Below are 20,195 nucleotides of genomic sequence, written 5' to 3' on the forward strand. Positions count from 1 at the left end.
AACTGAGCTCCTGAAATGACACAGCCCTTGTGCTAAGGTCATCCTTTGTTAACATGTTCCCTGGAAGCCCTGGTTTAATTGCGAGTCTGGAGATTTTCCACTAGTGGGTTCCCTTGCCTCCTTATCTCCAGAGGCAAGGCATCCTGGTGAACCAAATTTCTTGGTTTATTTGCTTTTGCAATAATGGCTTATCTGAATAGCCTTTATATAGCTTTACAGATATAGTTATCCATAAAGATAATCCCCCAAATACTTTTTAAAGATTGTCCAAAGTGCATAAATATGTCTTTTCTGATATTCCCTAGTCAGTTATAACGATCTGGTCTGCAAGGAGCTTTTGAGCAGCCTCTCTTCAGCGGTAGCCTCTGATTACATTGAGGTTCCCAAGGAAATATTGCAAATGTCGTGGAACGAAGATAGACTCATTCATACTTTCAATGGCATCACTTTTACTACGAGATCCTCACCAGAACTTTTAAATTCCCTGGTTTCGTTTGATGCTAGAGAAGATGATGTTCTGTTGGTTTCCTATCCAAAATCTGGTAAGGTTTGCTTGGAACTTGGCTGAAGGAGAATTTGTTATTTAGTTAAACAAACTAGAAAAGATTGCATGCAAGAGATTGGCTGCTGAAGAAATCAAAAGTGGGCTAACAATTCAGTACCGTAAGCAATGCAATAAATAAAATGAACCAGGTTAAAGGCTTAAGAACTGCATTCACACCCCCAACGTGCTAAACTAGGTTGGTTTTTAATAGTTGTTAGGTTGTTCGTTTTGTGGGTGCTTAGCATGTCATGTGAATCCAGCCCAATTGGTGACTTTTTGTGATTACTGTATATTGTGCATATTCTGTATATTGTGTTTTTGCAGCCAAGAACCTCATGGAGCCTCTTTTGAGCATTGTACATGGTTGGCCCAGATTGCCTACCAAGCTGTAAGTGGGGCAGATCTTCTGCAAAGTTACCTTCAGAAAATCCTTCAACCCACACTTTACAGAACCCTTTGGAACTGCACTCCTTCCCATATTTGAACCATTATCCGCAATGTATGGATGTATCCCCTAGATGCACATTTCCTTTTCTTCCTTCCTTTTCCTTTCTCCTAAATCCAATAAACTGGACCCAAAGTTATTTCTGCTCTGATCTACTCAGTTCCACCATTCTTTTGATTTGCTTTGAGAAAGTAATCGTATTCTTCCACGATTCCTCGGTTCTTCCAGTATGTTGTTCCAGCTTTTGATACGATGGCTGCATTTGGGGAAAGTCAACCTAACCATATCAACCATGCTGAAAACTAGATTAGTAAATCTGCTAGTTCTCAAGGTATTTTTGGAAAAAAGTTGAGGTTGAAATCCTCCAGTTTAGTCACTGGAGTCTATATTTAAGGGCACATATATGAGTGTGAGTGGAACCCACCCAATTAATAGGAATGTGCAGAGCATTGTGAGAGCAAAATCTGAGGAAATGGAGACATTTCCATTCCTCTCCCAGACTGTACTAATCCAACTGTTTTCTGGAACTAAATCCTCCAGGAAATGATTTATGATGTTTCAGATGTGGTCTGGTCCTGATATGGGTTCAGACCACTCCTGGTCCAGCCAGACTGGCACAGTCCTGAGGGAGAAATGAACATTGTGTACATCCTTAGGAGCTAGAGAGATGGATAAAGTCTAAAAGGACAAATAAAGTTTACTGAGGGAGTAACAGCCTTGATAGAAACATCTCTGTGCTTTCTGTCCCCAAGGTACAGGGAAAGAAGAAGAAAAAAGGAAGGAAATTTCTGTAGGAAACAGGCTGAAGGGAGAGCTGAAGAATATCCATCTTCCAATCACAGAAGAATAGAACAGCCATGAAGAAGGGAGCAAGGAAGTCTCTCACTGGCTGTTTCTACTCTGAAGTCCCCTATTGGTCAACAGTAGAAATAGTGCAATGAATTGATTTCTACATCTACCTCTGCAACATTCACCTGTCTAGCCTATGCATTATTTTCTTCCCATTGGCCAACAGATGGGATGCTCCATCTGAGCCTGCTTTCATACGACCTCTGTCTTACACTGGTTTAACCCTTTGTCAGTCCTGTGCCTCTGTCTCTTCTTTTCCCCTTTAGGAACCCACTGGCTGGCGGAAATCCTTACACACATCTATGCATCCAAAGTGGCTTTGACGTCTCCCATTGAATTTGGAGATATTTCCAAACTGGACCAAATGAATCACCTTTCCTGCAAAAGGATCATACCGACCCACTTGGACAGCAACATGTTGCCACCAACATTCAGGGTCAAGCATTGCAAGGTTAAAAAAAAACCAATTAATTTAACTTAAGATCTTGGGAACATGAGGTATTGATTGCATTCACACTGGAGGCTTAACCTGGATCCTGAATAAACCCATGTCCTGGGTTCGCACAATGTAATCCCACAGTTTATTCAGTCATAAACTGGGTGTGTTTGTGCAACACTGCCCAACAACAAAAAGCAGTCTTCTAATAGGTGCATATTATTTTATTTACAAACTTTAACATTAATCAATATAAGCATGTTGAACAAATGTGTCTCCTTGCTCTTAATATAACCTGGTTAAGGAGATGTTGTGTGAATACAGCCGTAGTTCTTTAGTTTGCTTTTAAATTGGATCTGTGTGCCCTGATAATCACAATATTGTGCAATTTATAATATGCATATAAATGATAAATATGAGTACCCGATGGTCCTTTTAATAAAAATATTTTTTCCAAATCAACAATATCTGTACTTCGTTGAAAACTGCTACAGTCATAAGTTTCACCAATCGAAAAGTGCTATGCACAGTTTTGTTTGCCCTTTAATTACATGTAATAGTAAAAAATACGTAATCATTTTCACCTTTTTAATGATGCTTTAATTTATATTAATTAATTAAAACAAAGAAAAAAGCAAAAACAAAGAAAAGGGAATGGATTACATATACATACATAAAATAAACTTTACACTAGAGCAAAAGTTGAAGTGAAAATATGATTATATTAAAAAATTAAGGCAAAAGAAACAAAAGAAAAACTTTATAGGAAGAAGCATTCTAGGCCCTTCCTCCTTTTTCCCCCCTTCTTTTTTCCCAAATGTTAATTGTTAGTCAAATATGATTATACCATGTTTTGGCATTTACAATTATTGCTCATTTCTCTTTGGATCATTTTAATTATTTTTAAAGTGTTTCTCTTCCTCTTCAAAAGCCCTATCCTAAGTGTCTTAGTGTTTTGTCCAATATGTTGTATATAAGGGCACCATTCCTGCTTGAATTTTCATCATCATCGCCTTCATCAACTACAATTCCATTAAAAAAAGAAACACAATTAAATACAATCTTTCAGCCTCCCTGCCATGATTTTTGTCCATACTGCAAGGGAAGATGAATGCACGCTCTACGTGGTCTAAAGCAATGCTTCCTAACCTGAGAAACTTCCAGATGTGTGAACTTCAACTCCCAGCATTCTCAGTAATGGCCAAGCTGGTTATGGGAAGTTGCTGAGAAACATGGGTCTGAAACAGACACTCTGCAAGAAAGAGATTTATGTTGGAACCATGGGAAGAAGTTCAAACTGTTCTCCTAGTGAATCTAATTATGTTTAGTCCTGTCCATTCACTAACAAGCTGTTTTAATTTTTTTTTTTTTAAGTTTATGGAACGTGGCACTTCTAGAGCAGTAACACCTGACAACTTTCAGGTCTTTTGAACATTAAATCCCACTGTACCCAGTTATGGGCTCTTTTATCTGAATCAGCACATCTTCTGGGCTTATACAGTGCCCAGAATCATAATTATTCCAACAGACTGGGTTTGTCCAATATGGCAAGCCACCTCACCCCCATCAAACCAACATTTAAAATTAAGCAAATTTAGTATGTTGCATAATTGTGGATGCTAGGTTTTTAACTGTCCTGGATGAACCCAGACTTTGGGTCCCATTGTAACGCACTGTATCTATTTTGTAGGCTATTTATATTGTCAGAAATCCAAAGGATATTGCTGTATCCATGTTCCATTACTATCAAGAGAATCCAAACCTCCCCACCATAGATTCCTGGCCGAATTTCCTGGAGATGTTCTTAAAAGGAGATGGTAAGATTAAATTGTGGCTATATTGATGGGAAATGCGTTGAGTTCAATTAATCAGGAGGGCATCAGGTCAGGAAAATTTGATTCAGAACATATCAAAGCCTCTGAAATATAGAAAAAATATTCATATTCCTGGTTTGGCTGATGTGTTCATCAGCTATAAAATGTGCCCTGTCTGCATGGCATGGAGAAAGTAGATAAGGAAATAGTTTTATCTCTCCTCAGATGCTAGGAAAAGAGGTCATCCAATGAAACTGATTGGAAGGAGATTTAGAACAGGCAGAAGAAAGTTCTTCACCCACCTCATAATTAACTTGAGGAATTTCTGATCTGAAGGTGTATTGAAGGCTGCTAACTGGGTTGGCTTAGAAGGGATATGTAAATTCATGGACGAAAGATCTGTCACTGGGGTTGGTCTTAAAAGCTACATGTTGCCACTGGATTGGGGAGTAGCATGCCTCAAAATACTAGTTGCAGCAGGGAACAAAAGCCAAAGAGGACTATGTCTTCATCTCCTAATTGTGAGCACCCCAGAGCATTTTGTTGGCTGCTGTGAGAAACAAAATGCTGGACTAAGATGGTCCTTGGCCTGATCCAGTAGGGGTATTCATATATTATGTTCTTATAACTCTATATATTCTTCTAACTGTATAACTCCTAGTGTCCACAGATGGGCATCTCTTGTGAAATGAACTCTTGCTATTGACGATCACAGACTATAAGTCATTATTTGGACTGAGTCAGGATTGCTTAAATCCTGGCAAACTTCTGTGGCCACAACAGGACAATTATTTCCCAGTCTCTTACTATTCTCTCTTTTAAGAGAGAATAAGAAGTTCTGAATGGATTGCAGAGTGGACCCTGCTACAGTTTCAGAAGGCAACCCAGGACTGATGGTGACTTGGAGCCCAGCCACTAGCTGCTGCCCTTGCAATCTGCCACTTCAGGTAGTTGCTTTTTAAGATGCCCAGCCTTCAGGGGTAGCTCAATGCCTTGCTAGCCATCCAATGGTCAATGCAGTAGAGTTGACTGCAGCAGTTACCTGCACACGCAACTCACCATATATCCTTCTTAGAACATGCATAAGATGGTGACTGGCCAGAAACTGAGCGGTGAGGTGCTGCCATTAAATGGGTATGGGGAGGACAACTCCTCCAATCTCAAGTGGTGGGCCCTCCTCATATTCTAGGAAGATGGTCTTCTTGGGACATCCTGGGTGAGTTGTGTAGCAGTGAAGGTAGTGTACCGGGACCACAGGTATCCAATTGCAAGCCCCCAGCTGATTAAAGATATCACTGGATCACTTTGTGGAAGTCATTGCCTCTCAGCTTGACTCTCCTCCCAAATTTGTGGTGAGGATAAAATAAGGGACACCTTCCACATCAGTCTCCTTGAACTCAGAGAAAAGGAGCCATATAAATCCAATGAATGAATGAATGAATGAATGACACAGTCTCCAATGACCATTCACTTGCTTTCTCCCTCTGTATCAAGTTTATACTACTGCCCAAAAGAAGAGGATCAAGCAGTAGAGATTTTTCTTCTTGCCCTGTTAAGAGATGCAATCTAGTAGTGAGTCCTTGGTCTTGGACTGCCCCTTGACAGTTCCCCAATAATACAATCCTCCAACAAAGCTCTGTCTGCCATGATAATATCACCTTCCTAGTGGTTTCCTTGGTTTCTGGTCTCTGGCCATAAGTTCTGATGCCCCAGGTGCTTTGGGTTTGTATTTGTAAACACCAGGTCTGCATTCTTAACACCTCCTGCCTTGCACCTGGGTTGGTTATTTTGCACTGTCAGATCCAAGTCACAAGGGCATAGGACTTGGCCAGCAACTTGAATTCCTTGTTGAGGTCAAGAGTGGAAGGATTTTGTTATCTCAATACTGTTCATGCTGATTTACTGCATGGTTGTAAAAGCTGACAATCCAAAGATCAGCCAAGAAATAAATAGAACTGATGTCATTAACGGAAGAAAACAAAGTGGTATGGTGATGTGAGAAGAAAGGGAAGAAGGAAGGGAAGGGAAGATGTTTATTTTATATAATAGCTATACTCATATATGTACTAAGCTCTAAATCCGGGTTAGTCCAGCAGAATTTATGTATTCTCATGAACGTGCTATGTCCAAATAAATAAATTCCCACAATATGCTGAAGCACATTATCCAACTCCTTTTTAGCCTACTCTAGCGTGTTGTGTAAGTTCAGCCATTGTGCTCCTGAACTTGGTTGACCCCTTCCTTCCTTCCTTCCTTCCTTCCTTCCTTCCTTCCTTCCTTCCTTCCTTCCTTCCTTCCTTCCTTCCTTCCTTCCTTCCTGTCTAATAGCAAGGAGTAGAGTTAGCTTTATAAGATAACAATCCCCAGCTTCTTGGGGCTGGTGAATATGTGCTACTAGGATATATACCTTGAAAATATATCAAGGAATCTTCACAAAATGGCTGCTGTGGGTGTGCTTATCTATTCATAAAATAGCTTGCATGGAGAGAGTGACCAGAGGGCTTCTGGGTGAGGATCGATTTATTTATTAATTAAATTTATATGCTGCCCATCTCCCCCAGAGGGTGACTCTGGGCGGTTCACAATTAAAATCCAGAACAGTAAAACAGTAAAAATATAAATATCCATATTAAATTACCTAAAAAATGATTCTTTATAAAAGGACTATATATAATTCAAGATGATGAGCAGTATTGATTCTCCCACCAGCCAATTCCAATAATGCAAGCTCCCATCAGGCCCCCAGGCCATTTGACATAGCCAAAATTTCATACTCTTCTGGAAGGCCATGAGAACAGGGGTGGACCACACCTCAGGTGGTAACTTGTTCCACAGGGTGGGGGCCATGGCAGAAAAGACCTTCTTCCTAGACCCCACTATCCGAAATTCCTTGACTGGTGGGGTCCACAACATGTCCCTTCAGCACCAAGTGGGGCAGGCTGATATAACAGGGGCAAGATGGCTCCTCAGATAACTATGTTATAACTATATCTATGCTGGACTATACATCCCTGAAGGAGTGGAGATGGTATTCCAGCAGAGACTGGTGGCCAGACAACGAATTCTGGCCAGTGGTGTGTTTCTGGATAAAGGAGAGATCAGGAGATTGTCCGCCTGCACTCCAGATAGCTGCTCCGCATGAGCGGCCAAAATAGTAGAGGGGAGGAGAGGATCACTAGAGCAACCTGCAGAGAGAGGAATCCTACTAGATTTACTTCAGAAAATGTTTGAGGAATTGGGCAATAAGTTAGCTGAATCACCTGATACTAAATTGACAGCTTTTGAAAAAGAATGTATCAAAGACTTGTAAAGATGAAAGAAGAAGTCAAGAAGATGGAAAGTTCTGTAAAACAAGTATCTGGAGATGCAAAATAAATTAATGACAAAGTGGAAATTTTGGAGAGTAAGAAGTTATGGACAGAGAGCTGGAAAGAGAGGTAGATAATTTGGCACTACTGGAACTGAGAGAGAAGGAATTTTGTTTGAGATTTAGAGCAATTCCAGAGGATTCTGGTGAAGATATTAGAGAAAAGGTTATTAACGTCTTAGCAATTTTTTTGAATTGGGACAAGGAAGATACAGAGGCAGAAAGTGATAAGGTATATAGAACAAATACAAGATTTGCAAGAATAAGAAATGTTCCAAGGGATGTCTTGGTGTACTTTGTCAGGAAGAAAACAATAGATCAAATTTTGCAACAGCATTTTAATATAAGACTGAAGATTGATAATACAGATGTAATTGCTCTTAAAGGAATTCCTATTAGAATCTTGGATAAGAGAAAAGAATATTCTTTTTTGACTGATAGATTAAAACAGAAAAAGATTTCATTTTGATGGGATAAAATGGAAGGTGTTATTTTAACTTTCAAACAGCAGATGTTTTGACTGAATTCTGTCCAGAAGGCGAGGGAATTTCTAGAAGAATTTAAAGAGGAATTGGAGGACTTTCAAATGGAAGTGTCAGATGAGACAACACAAAATTTTCAGCAGGTATAACAGGAAACTGAAAGGGATGATACTGAACTAGGTGCTAAAGCTATCAACTTTTCTAAATTTTTGACTTGATTATGGATTACAAATGTTTAACATGGAATATAAATGTAGAAAATGCTCCTCAAAAAAGAAAAAAATCATTATTTGAAAAAATCAAAACAAGATAAATTTGGCTGCAAGAGGCGCATGTTAGAAAAAAGGATATAAAATATTTGATTAATAAAAAATTGGGTGAAGAATTTATTTCAGCAGGAACCAATAAAAAAAAAAAAAAAAAAGGAGTGGTTTTGTATATGAATCCCCAGCTAAAACCAGAACTTGTATTGATTGATGAGCATGGTAGATTTGTTGGGGTGGAAGTTAATTTGCATGGGACTAAGACTCTGATATTGGGAATTTATGGCCCAAATGACAATAAAGTACTGTTCTTTTAAAGACTTTTGGAGAGACTAATAGGTTTCTCTTATGAAAATTGGTATTTGATGGGGGATTGGAATGGAGTGATCTCCCCACAACTGGATAGAACTTCTGAGAAAAATATTAAAATCCCTCAAGGCAAATTACCATAAGTTTTCTTTGATTTGATGGACAATTTAGGGCTTGTGGACATATGGAGACAGGAAAATGGCAATTCAAGAGAATACGCCTAATTTTTTGAAAGACATAGATCCTTTTCAAAAATAGATACGATATGGATTTCGAAGAATTTGACTACTAAGCTTTCTAAAGTTAGAGATATTTCCAAAGACTTTTTTGGATCATAATCCTGTGAGTTTGGTTTATAAAAGGAAATCCAGTTGTTTAGATGGAGACTAAATGAAATGTTGTTACAGAAAGAAGCAATAGTGGAGGATTGTAAAAAGAAATTAAAATACTTTTTTGAAAATAATTTAAACAAAGGTACTGATTTAAGAATGATTTGGGATACAAGTAAAGCTTTTATCAGAGGTTATTTCATACAACATAATAGCGAACTCAGAAAGAAGAGGCAAGAGAAAACACAAGCTATTTTGGATAAGATAAAGAGAAAAGAAGAAAATTAAATTTCCAGAGAAGATGAGTATTTCTCAACAAATGAAGCTTTTACTGTTAACATAGATAACATAGACAGTCATCTATGTTAACAGTAAGAGAAATGGAAATAAAAATAAACTACGTAAAGCAAAAAAAAAAAGCTTTGAGTTTGCAAACAAATCAGGGAAATGGTTGGTATATAAATTATGAAAAGAAGAAGAAAGGAAATGATATTGAAACTACAAGAGGGAGACACTGTATTAATGGATAGCATGGTCATACAAAAAGCATTTCATTAATATTATTCTAACTTGTATAAAGCAAGTGACATCTCTCTGGAGAAAATAGATATATATCTAAAGAAACATAATTTACCGAGGATTACAGAGGAACAGAGACAGATTATGAATGGACCTATGACAATAAGGCAAGTTTCTGAAGTTATAAAAAAGGTCAAACTAGGAAAGATGCTTGGACCAGATGGATCATTAGGCTCTGATTATAAATGTTTTGAGGATAGACTTTTAAACCTTTACAAAACATGATTATCCTCCAAGGAGGAAAGAGGCCACAGAATTGGAAAGAAGCCAGTATAGCATTAATACTTAAAGAGGGACAAGATTTGACTTCAACAAGAAACTATAGGCTGATATCATTATTGAATACTGACTACAAATCGTTTACAACGATTCTGGCTGATAGATGGAAAATAATTTTGCAAGAATTTATTCATGAGGATCAATGTGGGTTTCTACCTAAAAGGCAGCTAAAGGATAATCTTAGAAATGTGCTGGATATTTTGGAATATTTGGAGCAACATAATGAAAAAGAAGCCGCATTGATTTTCTTAGATGCGGAGAAGGCGTTTGACAATTTGAATTGGGCTTTCCTGTTCAAAGTTTTGGAAGGTATGAACTTTGAAGAGAACTTTATAAAAGGGGTAAGATCAATTTATACTTCACAGAAAGCACAAATAATTGTTAATGGAGATCTAACAAAGTCTTGTGAGATACAAAAAAGAACAAGACAGGGATGCCCACTGTCTCTTGTTTCTTTTGTTCTTGAAATACTGAATAGAGATATAAGACAAGATGAGAGAATTGCGCAAGTAAAGATCAAAAAAGAAAGTTTTAATTAAGGGCTTTTGCAGATGACTTGATGTTGGTTTTGGAAGATCCTTTAAAGAGAATTGAAACATTAATGGGAAAACTAAAAGAATTTGGTGCATTCGCAGGTTTTAAGATCAACAGACAGAAGATGAAGTTGTTAATAAAAAACATGAAAATAGAAGATCAAACATAACTGATGAATAAAATGAGCTTTAAGATTGAGAAGAAAGTAAAATATCTGGGTATCACTATGACAAATATGAATTGTATGTTATTTCAAAATAACTATGTTAAGACATGGAATGAAGTTTAAAAATATATATATTACGATGGAAGAAACTACAATTGACATTGCTGAGGAGAATTTCTGTGATAAAAATGAATGTCCTGCCTAGAATGATGTTTTTGTTCAAGACAATACCTGTTTTGACAGCTGATGCACCATTTAAACAGTGGCAGAAGGATACATCTAAATTTGTGTGGCGGGGAAAAAGCCACAAATTAAATATAAGGTGTTACAGGTTGCAATGAAAAGAGGAGGACTGGGTTTACCTGATTTGAAATTGTATTATGCAGCTTGCTGTTTGGTTTGGATGAAAGAGTGGGTGCTGCTGAGAAAGAGAAGGCTTTTGGAGTTAGAAGGACATGACCTGAGATTTGGGTGGCCTGGATAGTTCTAGTACGATAAAGTCAAAGTAAATGTAGATTTAAAGAATCATTATGTTAGACAGGCCATATGGAGAATATGGAATAGATACAAACCCAGGCTGTGCTCAAAAACACCTTTATGGCTCTCAGCACAAGAAGCATTTTACAGACAAGAAATAATAGGCAAAGATAAATGATTAACACAATGTGAGAGACTAGAATTTTGTCTAGGGGAATATGAAATAAAATCAAGGGAAGTCCTGATGGCAGAGGGACATAGTTGTCAATGGTTTTCTTATTTACAGTTATTAGAAAGATTTAAACTAGACAAAAGAGTTTATTGAACGTTGTAAGATTGAGTTTGAAATGGAATTATGTACAAATGATGAATATGTAATTGCTAAAATATATAACTTCTATTGAAATTTGAAACAGAAGAACAAGTGAAAGAATGTATGATAAAGTGAGCTAAAATTTTTGGTTATAATATACAGATGGAGCAATGGGAAAATACATTGTTGAAAGGATTGAAATTTACACTATGTTATCATCTTAAAGAGAATTTTTACAGAATGATGTACCGTTGGTATATGACACCAGAGAAATTGTCTAGAATGTATAAAGGTACTTCAAATACATGTTGGAAATGTGAACAACAAGAAGGGACATTTTATCATGCTTGGTGGATGTGTAAAAAAGCTAAAAAAAATTGGATTCAAATACACCCGCTGATTCAGATGATTTTAAAGATTAATATACAATTGGGACCAGAGGTCTTTCTTTTGGGACTGATGAACAAACAGTTGGAACAAAGTTATGGAACTTTGTTTCTGTTCATGACAACTGCAGTGATATTATTGTATACACAAAGATGGAAAGACTCAGCAATATCTACAGTGGAGGAATGGTTGGTGAAGATGATGGAACTCACTGAGATAGCTAAATTGATTTTTTTGATTAGAGAAAAGACAATATCTACGTTTATTGCTGACTGAAAACCCCTTATGGACTTTTTGTGTGAAACAGAAAAAAAAATGAACTTATGATTTATAGTTTTGAGGATTAGAAAGAACAGATTATAGAAAAAAGAGAGTCATGTTGTAACTTTAGAGAAAGAAGTAAATTTATAATCGGACTTATAACTGCTGTAAAGAAGATCAGAAGCTACTTCTTTGTATCTTTTTTCTTTTTCTTTTTTCCTTTCTTACTTTTTATTAGTTTGTATTAGTTTGTATCTTCTTTTTAAAAACTTTTAATAACATTATTTTAACCAAGAGAGAGAGAGTGACCAGAGAATACCCACTTCGCAGAAGGTGAACAGCTGTGGCTTAAACAAAAATAACTAGCCCAGGGACACTATGCTAACCCATAAAGTGGTTTGTTTAGTTTAGCTTATTATGTGAACTTGAACAATATTGTCTTATTCAGTAAGCCATAATTAAATAGAGATGCATACAGCAGAACCATGGTTGTAGGTGAGTGAGCAGTTTGGATATCTAACCTGTTGGAGTATTTTGATTCCTGTCCAGATGTTCAGCTGTCACCACAAAATCAATTATTGTGAAGTTGCAAATGGAAAAGTTCTGGTTCTTCAAGTAGTGATACAAATGTCATTTCTGCCATCTTTTTTTTTAATAGTTGTCTGTGGATCCTGGTTTGACCATGTTTTAAGCTGGGAAAAACACTGGCATGAGAAAAACATCCTGTTCTTGTTCTATGAAGACATGAAAAAGGTAAATTGCCAACTGTTTCTCGTTTCAGAACAGATGAAGAAAGCAGATGCCAAAGCATTTCGCTCCATCGTATTTTCCTTTTGCTGATCATAATACAGCCTTCTATAACTTGGTGCTTTTTAATGTGTTAGCACACAGCCGTGCTGCCAGGAAATTTTGGGTGCTGCAGTCCAGTACAAGGGCATCAAAGTGATGTGTGTTAGAGTCCTACCTTTTCCAGAATGGTAGGTTCAGCTTACCAGATTTATTTGCTTTTTTATGGCCACCTTACTCCTCACTGTACACACACATATACATACCTCCATGTATACATACCCATGGGATGTGCAAAGCCTACCCATTCTGGGAACCAGAAGCTCAACTATTGGAGAAATGTTTCAACATTTGATTCGCTGATCTTTAGTATGGTAGTTTTTGCCCATTCTCTCTCTCCTCAGTGTTTCTCAACCTTGGCAGCTTTCAGATATATGGTCTTCAACTCCCAGAATTCCCCAGCCAGCATGCTAGCTGGGGAATTCTGGGAGTTGAAGTCCACACATCTTCAAGCAAGGCTGGCTGGGGAATTCTGGGAGTTGAAGTCCACACATCTTCAAGCAAGGCTGGCTGGGGAATTCTGGGAGTTGAAGTCCACACATCTGAAAGCTGCCAAAGTTGAGAAACACTGCTCTATCTCATTCTGTGTGTGTGCGTGTGTGTGTGTGCGTGTGCGTGCGTGCATGCATGCATATATGAAGTGAAGGAATCTAATGTGATATTAACCTTGTTTTTTAAAAACCTATGAAACCTTTCCTGTCCAAAAAACAAAATCATCTATATCGTTATCCCTTTTATTCTGACAACAACACACTGAGGTGGGTTAGGTTCCATGTTCCTGGTAGGAAAAGATAAGATAATGGAAATGTCCACAAGATGAAAGTCCTTTGTACACCATTCTGCTTAGACATGGAAATTCTCAGCATGAGAATGTCTTTCCAGACCCCTAGGTCCTAGGGCTGTCTCAGAATCTCTCTCTCAGTTTCTAAGGTGTTTCCTTCCCCTTTCAAAAAGGCCTCCATTTTTCTACCTTATTGTGGGAGGAGGTAGAGAGAGTTTCTGCTGGTGTTGTCATTTCCTGTTGAGCATCTTTCCTTCCTGGCTGTCCACACTTCCCAATCTGAAAAAGAGCCATAGGAGGAATTTTCACCCACTGTCTTTCTGTGGGATTGAACCAAAGGATGGGAAGCCAGGGAGGCTGTAGACCACTGGAGAAAGGATTCTGCAATGAAAGCAGGACACACAATTTTTGGCCACCTTCTAACTAAGTGTAAGAATATGACCTTCCCCCATTAAATATATCCAAATCTTTCTTCATTTTTGAAAGATCTCTGAAAAGCAAATTAAATGAGAACTGGTAAACCAAAATGCAACAGGATATTTCTAAATGGGATTAACACATTGATGTCTACTACATTATGTTGATTTACACAGGCAACAGCAGTACCAATTGCTATCAAAGTGAAGGGTACAAAACTATTCTTTCAAACAGCATCAATTGGAAAAACTTAAGTTTTTCCCAGATATGTTGGATTTCAAGGATTCTTGGGAACCCTCGAAGTTGGAATCCAATCTACCTGGGATATCCTGCATTGAGGACAGCTGCTCCACTGGGAGAGCAGAACGAAGTCTACTTTCTAGTAAATATGTTTAAGACTGCAGTCTTATACTCTTTCGGTATAGATCTGGGGGAAAAAGTCCTTTGAAAATATCACCTGATTTTGTATGTTCACTCATTCCATTTCAACATGCAACACAAAATCACAGATCATGTTCTCTGTTGTTTACATGCTCAGGATCTCCCCAAGGTTGTGAAGAAATTAAGTGCCTTCCTAGGGCTCAACCCCAGTGAGAGCAAGATCTATGAAATCTGCAAAAAGGCTTCATTCAGCGAGATGAAAACTAACACAGAAAAGGAAAATTCTGATCAAAACCGTACTGTCTGTGTACTCACTTCCAACCGGAAGCTGATATTCCGAAAAGGTAACTTGAAGAGTGAGCCTAATGGAACATTTCCATTGAGGGCTGGTCTAAATCATTTAGAAGGTATGTGTCAACCCAATAAGGTAGACCAGACTAAGAAACCAATGCCATATAGGTCAGGACTACTTTTATTGTAACAGCTACAGAAGCAGAATCTTGCCAGTCAGAATGTGCTTCCCCCCTCCCTCCCTTTATCTTTGCATGAACTAGGGTGGGGCTTCTCTGATTCATTGCCTCAAATGAGTTTCTTGGCCCAGATTCAAGCCCCTCTTATCTGACCATTGTCTTGGTAGCGGCTCTTCCTCCTGTCCTTCAAAGCCATTCCCTGTTCCACTGTAGCACATGGTATAGTTTTTCCATGACTGTGCTGCCTTGGAGATAAACTAGACATTGACCACTGCAGATGAACATGTTTCACAGTTGAGTCTCTTTAGTGACCATGATACCAGAGGCTTGTAGCTTTTCAAAAGACACTTGCTTCTCTATAGACACATAACAGTGGTGAAGTAGGAGCTATTAGAAAGGCCCTGTGTTTTTGGCACAAATAATATTACAGTTGCCCTATCCCTGGGAAATTGAACCCGTAAAGGCTTCCTCTTCCCTTGTTTCTTTGCCCATTCTCCGGTCAAGTTCACAAATGAGTTTTAAGGCAAAAAATGAATGCTTTCATTAATTGCACAAAGGCCAAAGGAAACTCTAGATTTCTTGATATCCTTAGCGTCTGTAAGTATCACACACATTCCCCTAGAAGTGACTCCTTATTTATTTATTTATTGCTGAAAATAGAAAAACAAAAAAGGGGAAAAGGTGAAGGAGAACTATGCCAAAGTACAAAGCAATAAGTATTTTTGAAAAACAAACAACTATCAAACAAAAATAAGTAGAAAAGAAAGGCCCAGGGAAAGGGATTGTTCACTGTATATGGAAATTGTGATTGCTTGGAAGTTGTGGTCAGGGTGGTGCAGATCTTTGAAGGAGTGCTGGCTTTGACCAAGGCTCAAGTAAAGCACCTCTTGAAGCTGCAATACCAAGAGATGCAGTTTCCTTGATTCTAAGAGTAAAACTTTCTGTGATGCGATCATCTTCACTGACGCTTGTAATAGCTGGAATGCACTATGTGTGCTATGTAGCCTCTTCTAACACTTCCTTCTGCTTAGCCACCAGATGTCTCACCTCAAGGTATCTCATCCAGGTGAATAACACTGCCCACTCCCCTGCTCAGACTTGGCTATCATTGCCCAGAAGACTTGCTTAAGGAAACTCTAGATGGAAAATAGACTAGAAGGGTGGTTTGGAGCCCATATAGTGAGTTTCATGAATGAAGCAGCTGTTCTACTGCTACGACATATCCCTGGTGTAGATCTGCCCTTCTTTATCTCCTAAACTTCTATAGTGCCATTTCTGCTTATAAACACATCTGCAATTCTCTATCACTCCATCACTTTAACTCTCTAATTGGTAGAATATTGTTCTCGGGACATATTTTTTCATTTATTTCCAGGTACTAAGTTCTCCCAGGTTAGGTCACAGCCAAGGTATTTATTTGCCTTTTCTGATCTCTGTTTCTGTGCTTTCCCCTCCTCCCAGCTGCCAACAAAACTCCCTAGGACATCTAATATTGCAGGACAAAGTTGCTGGGCTTATCTGGAACTAATCAGAGTCCAGATACATTTCTCTGCACAAAGCTGTAGTTACATGGATTGTCTGATTTGTTGTTTTCAAGTGATGAGAACCAGGCGAGGTGCCAGTGCATCAGAAAAAGGTGAAAGGGTTGCTGTCACCTGAATGGGTGGAAAATTCCAAGTTCAGTCCTAACCTTCCATGGGAAGGTTCTCAAGAAGAACTGGGCTGGAATGGCTCCAAGTTGATCAATGACTGGGTGTCCTCTGCAAATCTATAAATGTGATTTGGAATCACCTGAAAGCAATCCTCCAAACCCAACTTTAGGGTTAGGTTCAAACAGTGCACCTAACTTGGTAACTGAAATAACCCATGTTCTGCATTTGCATGATAGATTGGACCATAATTAACCAAATTTGCATAACATGCTAAGACAAAAAATAATACTAACCAAAGTTAAGACTAACCAAGCTTAGAGTGTTGTGTCATTGGAGAAACCTAGCCTCTGTGTTTCAGTAGAAAGGTGAAAGGGGTTAAGGTCCTGATCACACAGAGAAAAGTTCCACTGTCAGACAAATGGCACATTTGTACAAGCGTACCTCCAGTTTAAAAAAAAATCCCCCATCACATCTTTTGCTGAGCAGTGCTCAACTCATAATCCCACCCTCTGAATATCACCTGCTTTCCAAACATCCACATAGAGCTACAATTGCCTGCAGATTTTAGAATTCACAACAATGAGAAAATGAATGAACTTGCTCCTCCAATTGCTGATCTTGCATGTTAATCTGCTGAGAAATCCCTCTGCTTGGTGGGAAACTATGCATTTCATTGATTTAAAGCATAGATACTCCTCCTACACACCAGAGTCCTAGGCAGCTTAATAGGCAGTTAAAAATAAACTGATAGAAACGTCACTCTAAATTTATTTGATTCATTTTATCAAATTTATAGAGCTGCCCAACTCAATCGATTCTGGGCTGCTTACAATAAAAGCAACCCATAAAAAATCCTCAGTGAAATGGTGTGACCTGATAAGACCAAGAGAAACAAACATTTAAACAAAAACCCATGAGGTTGACAATACAACACAACCAAAGAAACTCAGTTCTCATATCAGGGCCTAGGGAAAGATCCAGGTCTTCCATGCTCAGAACAGCGGGGCTATGTAAGCCTCTGTGGGAAGCCCATTCAGAGGGCAAGCACCACCATAAACAGGGCCCGTTTTGTAGGACCCATTAGATGACATTGTTTCAAGAATGGGACCCAAGCATTGTCTATTCTACCAAATCTGCAGACATCCTTATCCTGAGACAAGGCTCGTAAGTGCAAATTCCAGTGGAAATAAGAATGTCTTGAGAAGCCACTCAGAAGTGACCAGCATGGACTCAGTCATAGTTCCCCAGGAAGAGAGTTTCCCTCTTGGAGTACATCAACTGGAATGGCCCCACTCCAAATTATTACTCTCCCATGTTAAACCACATCCTGTGGGTATCTTGAGTGAATTGTGGATGATATTAGACTCTTCACTTTTATGAAGAGTAAGATACTAAGAGCTATTGAGGTTTCCCATTATGGGGGACCAATCATTTGATCCTTCATCCATCTATCTGGAACATAGTAATGAAGATGGAACACAACATTTTAAAAATTTATTATTAGTATGCTATTTTTGATCATGAAATCAGAAAACTGCGACACCATCAGGAAAAAAAGAAGAAGATAAATAATGGCTATTTTTGAAAAACCTAGATATATGTCACTAAATGTGACAAAAAAGAGGAAAAAAGACTAATTAAAAAAATCCACATAATATCCATTGTTATTGATGTAAATCCTTAAATCCTTAAGCTTATTAAATCTAGACCTTACAGGGACACATTGCTTCACTATTTAATTTTTTAAAATAACTTTATTAAATGTTTAAAAAAAGAACAGTAAAAACTAACAAGAACTAATCTTAAGAAAAAGAATGAGAGGAAGAAAAGAGAAATTAGGAAAAAAACGATAATAAAGATCAAGAGTGCCCAAAAAAAGAGATTAAAAAAAATTGACTTCCGATCCTCCTTGCAACAGATATAAGTAACAATATAAATCAAACTCTTGCTCTAAATAAACAAAATTATGTCCATTATTTCTATTAACCCATATTATTTCTAATCATCAAATCCATACAACATAATTTCATTTTTTTCTATTTCCGGCAAAAAGTCCAAAAAAGGTTTCCAATTAGCATTAAAATTACACAATGTCTTATCTCGAATCAAAGCCGTCAATTTCGCCATCTCAGCGAACTCCATAAGCTCCACCATCCATTCTTCCATTGTAGGTAGTATCGTATCTTGCCACCTCTGTGCATATAAAAGCCTTGCTGCTCCTATCATATATAAGAACAAAGTTCCATATCTTTTTTCCAACTGTTTATCCATCAAGCCCAAAAGGAAAGTCTCTGGTTTTGATTGAATATTAATTGTTAAAATCTTCTGTATGAAAATATGTATCTCATTCCAAAATTGTTTTGCTTTGTTACAAGTCCACTAGAGATGATAAAATTTCCCTTCTTGTTCACGTCTCCAACATACATTAGAAGTACTTTTATAGATTTCAGATAATTTTTCTGGCAGCAAGTACCAACGATATATCATTTTATAAAAGTTCTCTTTAAGGTTACGACACAATGTGAATTTCAGTTCTTTCTGCTGCATATTTTCCCATTGTTCCATCTGTATATAATAGCCAAAGTTTTTAGCCCATTTTATCATACAGTCCTTAACTTGTTCATCTTCTGTCTCTGGTTTCAATAAAAGTTTATACAACTTTGCAATAACATGTTCATCATGAGTGCATAATTCTGCTTCAGATTCAGTCTTACTACATTTAAAACCATAAGTCCTTTTATCTATTTTAAATCTTTCTTGTAATTGTACATAGAAAAACCATTGACACGTGTATCCTTCTGATACCTTCCTCTCTTCTCTTCAATTTAAAGCCCCTTTGAGAAAATTCCAATACATCACCATAAGTTAACTTTCTTATTTCTTGAACACAAAGACTTTTCAAAAGTAGGTAATAGATTGATATTCCGAATCCCTCGCTTAGTATTAGAACATGGTTTCTCTCTATGCAAAATTATCCTCTTTGCTGTACAAAACCATTCATACCCACTGTCTTTCCATGGTTCCAAACTGTTCCCATTTTTTACACTTTCTATTGAGAGACACACATGGTGTTCTTTTTATGTGAACAACTTGGGAAAACCTACAGTTCCTCATTTCTCACGATTTCCTAGGTACTGTTGGTGACTGGAAGAATCACTTCACTCCCAAACAGAACCGGCTGTTTGAAGAGACATTTAAGAAGAAAATGACATTCAGCGAAGTGGCAAAACATCTTGTATATGAATGTTGATTTGGAAATGAATCATAAACAGCTGGATCAGAATATATTTAAAAGACTAATATTTTTTCAAATGGAAACTAGTTTTCTTCCAAAGAGGAAGATGAGGAAGACACATGAGGGACTGGGGGAAAAATGCTGCTGTTCAGGATCCAGTCTGTTCTCCTCACTTCCATTTTCCATCTCATCTCTTACAACAATCAATTCGATGTACCATAACCGATACGCAGGTTCAGTTTTCACTGATAATTATCTATGTCTTTAAGTTTGTTTTGTTTTGGTTCTGTAAGCCTTGAGTTCCCACAAGCTTCTTGACACCTTCCCAGTTATGGGTAGATGGTGCTGTTCCAGCCGCATCAAGGAACCACAACCATAGTCTGTAGGCTGGGAATTTATAATGATGGGGTATTGAGAATCTGTGTGAGGAAAGTTCAGGACTCCTTTTTTGTTTTGGTTTTCTCATGAGAAAGATCAGTAATAGAGACAAGCTTGTTTTTCCCTCATGCAGAAACTTTACCCTGAGATTTGTGGGGCATTGTAGAAATAGTTCACTGAATCATAAAATTGAAAGGGCCC

General features: G+C 37.8%; 1 protein-coding gene across 1 annotated transcript; it reads left to right on the forward strand.

The window, feature by feature from the left end:
- Positions 1-400: 400 nt before the first annotated feature.
- On the forward strand, positions 401-19,631 carry LOC103064948 (sulfotransferase 6B1-like). Its single transcript, XM_088141563.1, has 6 exons — positions 401-542; positions 2,105-2,289; positions 3,965-4,091; positions 12,493-12,587; positions 14,417-14,603; positions 19,513-19,631. The coding sequence occupies exons 1-6, from the start codon at positions 401-403 to the stop codon at positions 19,629-19,631; spliced, it is 855 nt and encodes a 284-aa protein (XP_087997689.1).
- The last annotated feature ends 564 nt before the right edge of the window (positions 19,632-20,195 follow it).

Source organism: Python bivittatus, unplaced genomic scaffold (assembly GCF_059951505.1).
Source record: "Python bivittatus isolate LINGU-HERP-01145 unplaced genomic scaffold, Pbiv_v1 ctg000330_np1212, whole genome shotgun sequence".
Classification (NCBI taxonomy): Eukaryota; Metazoa; Chordata; class Lepidosauria; order Squamata; family Pythonidae; genus Python; species Python bivittatus.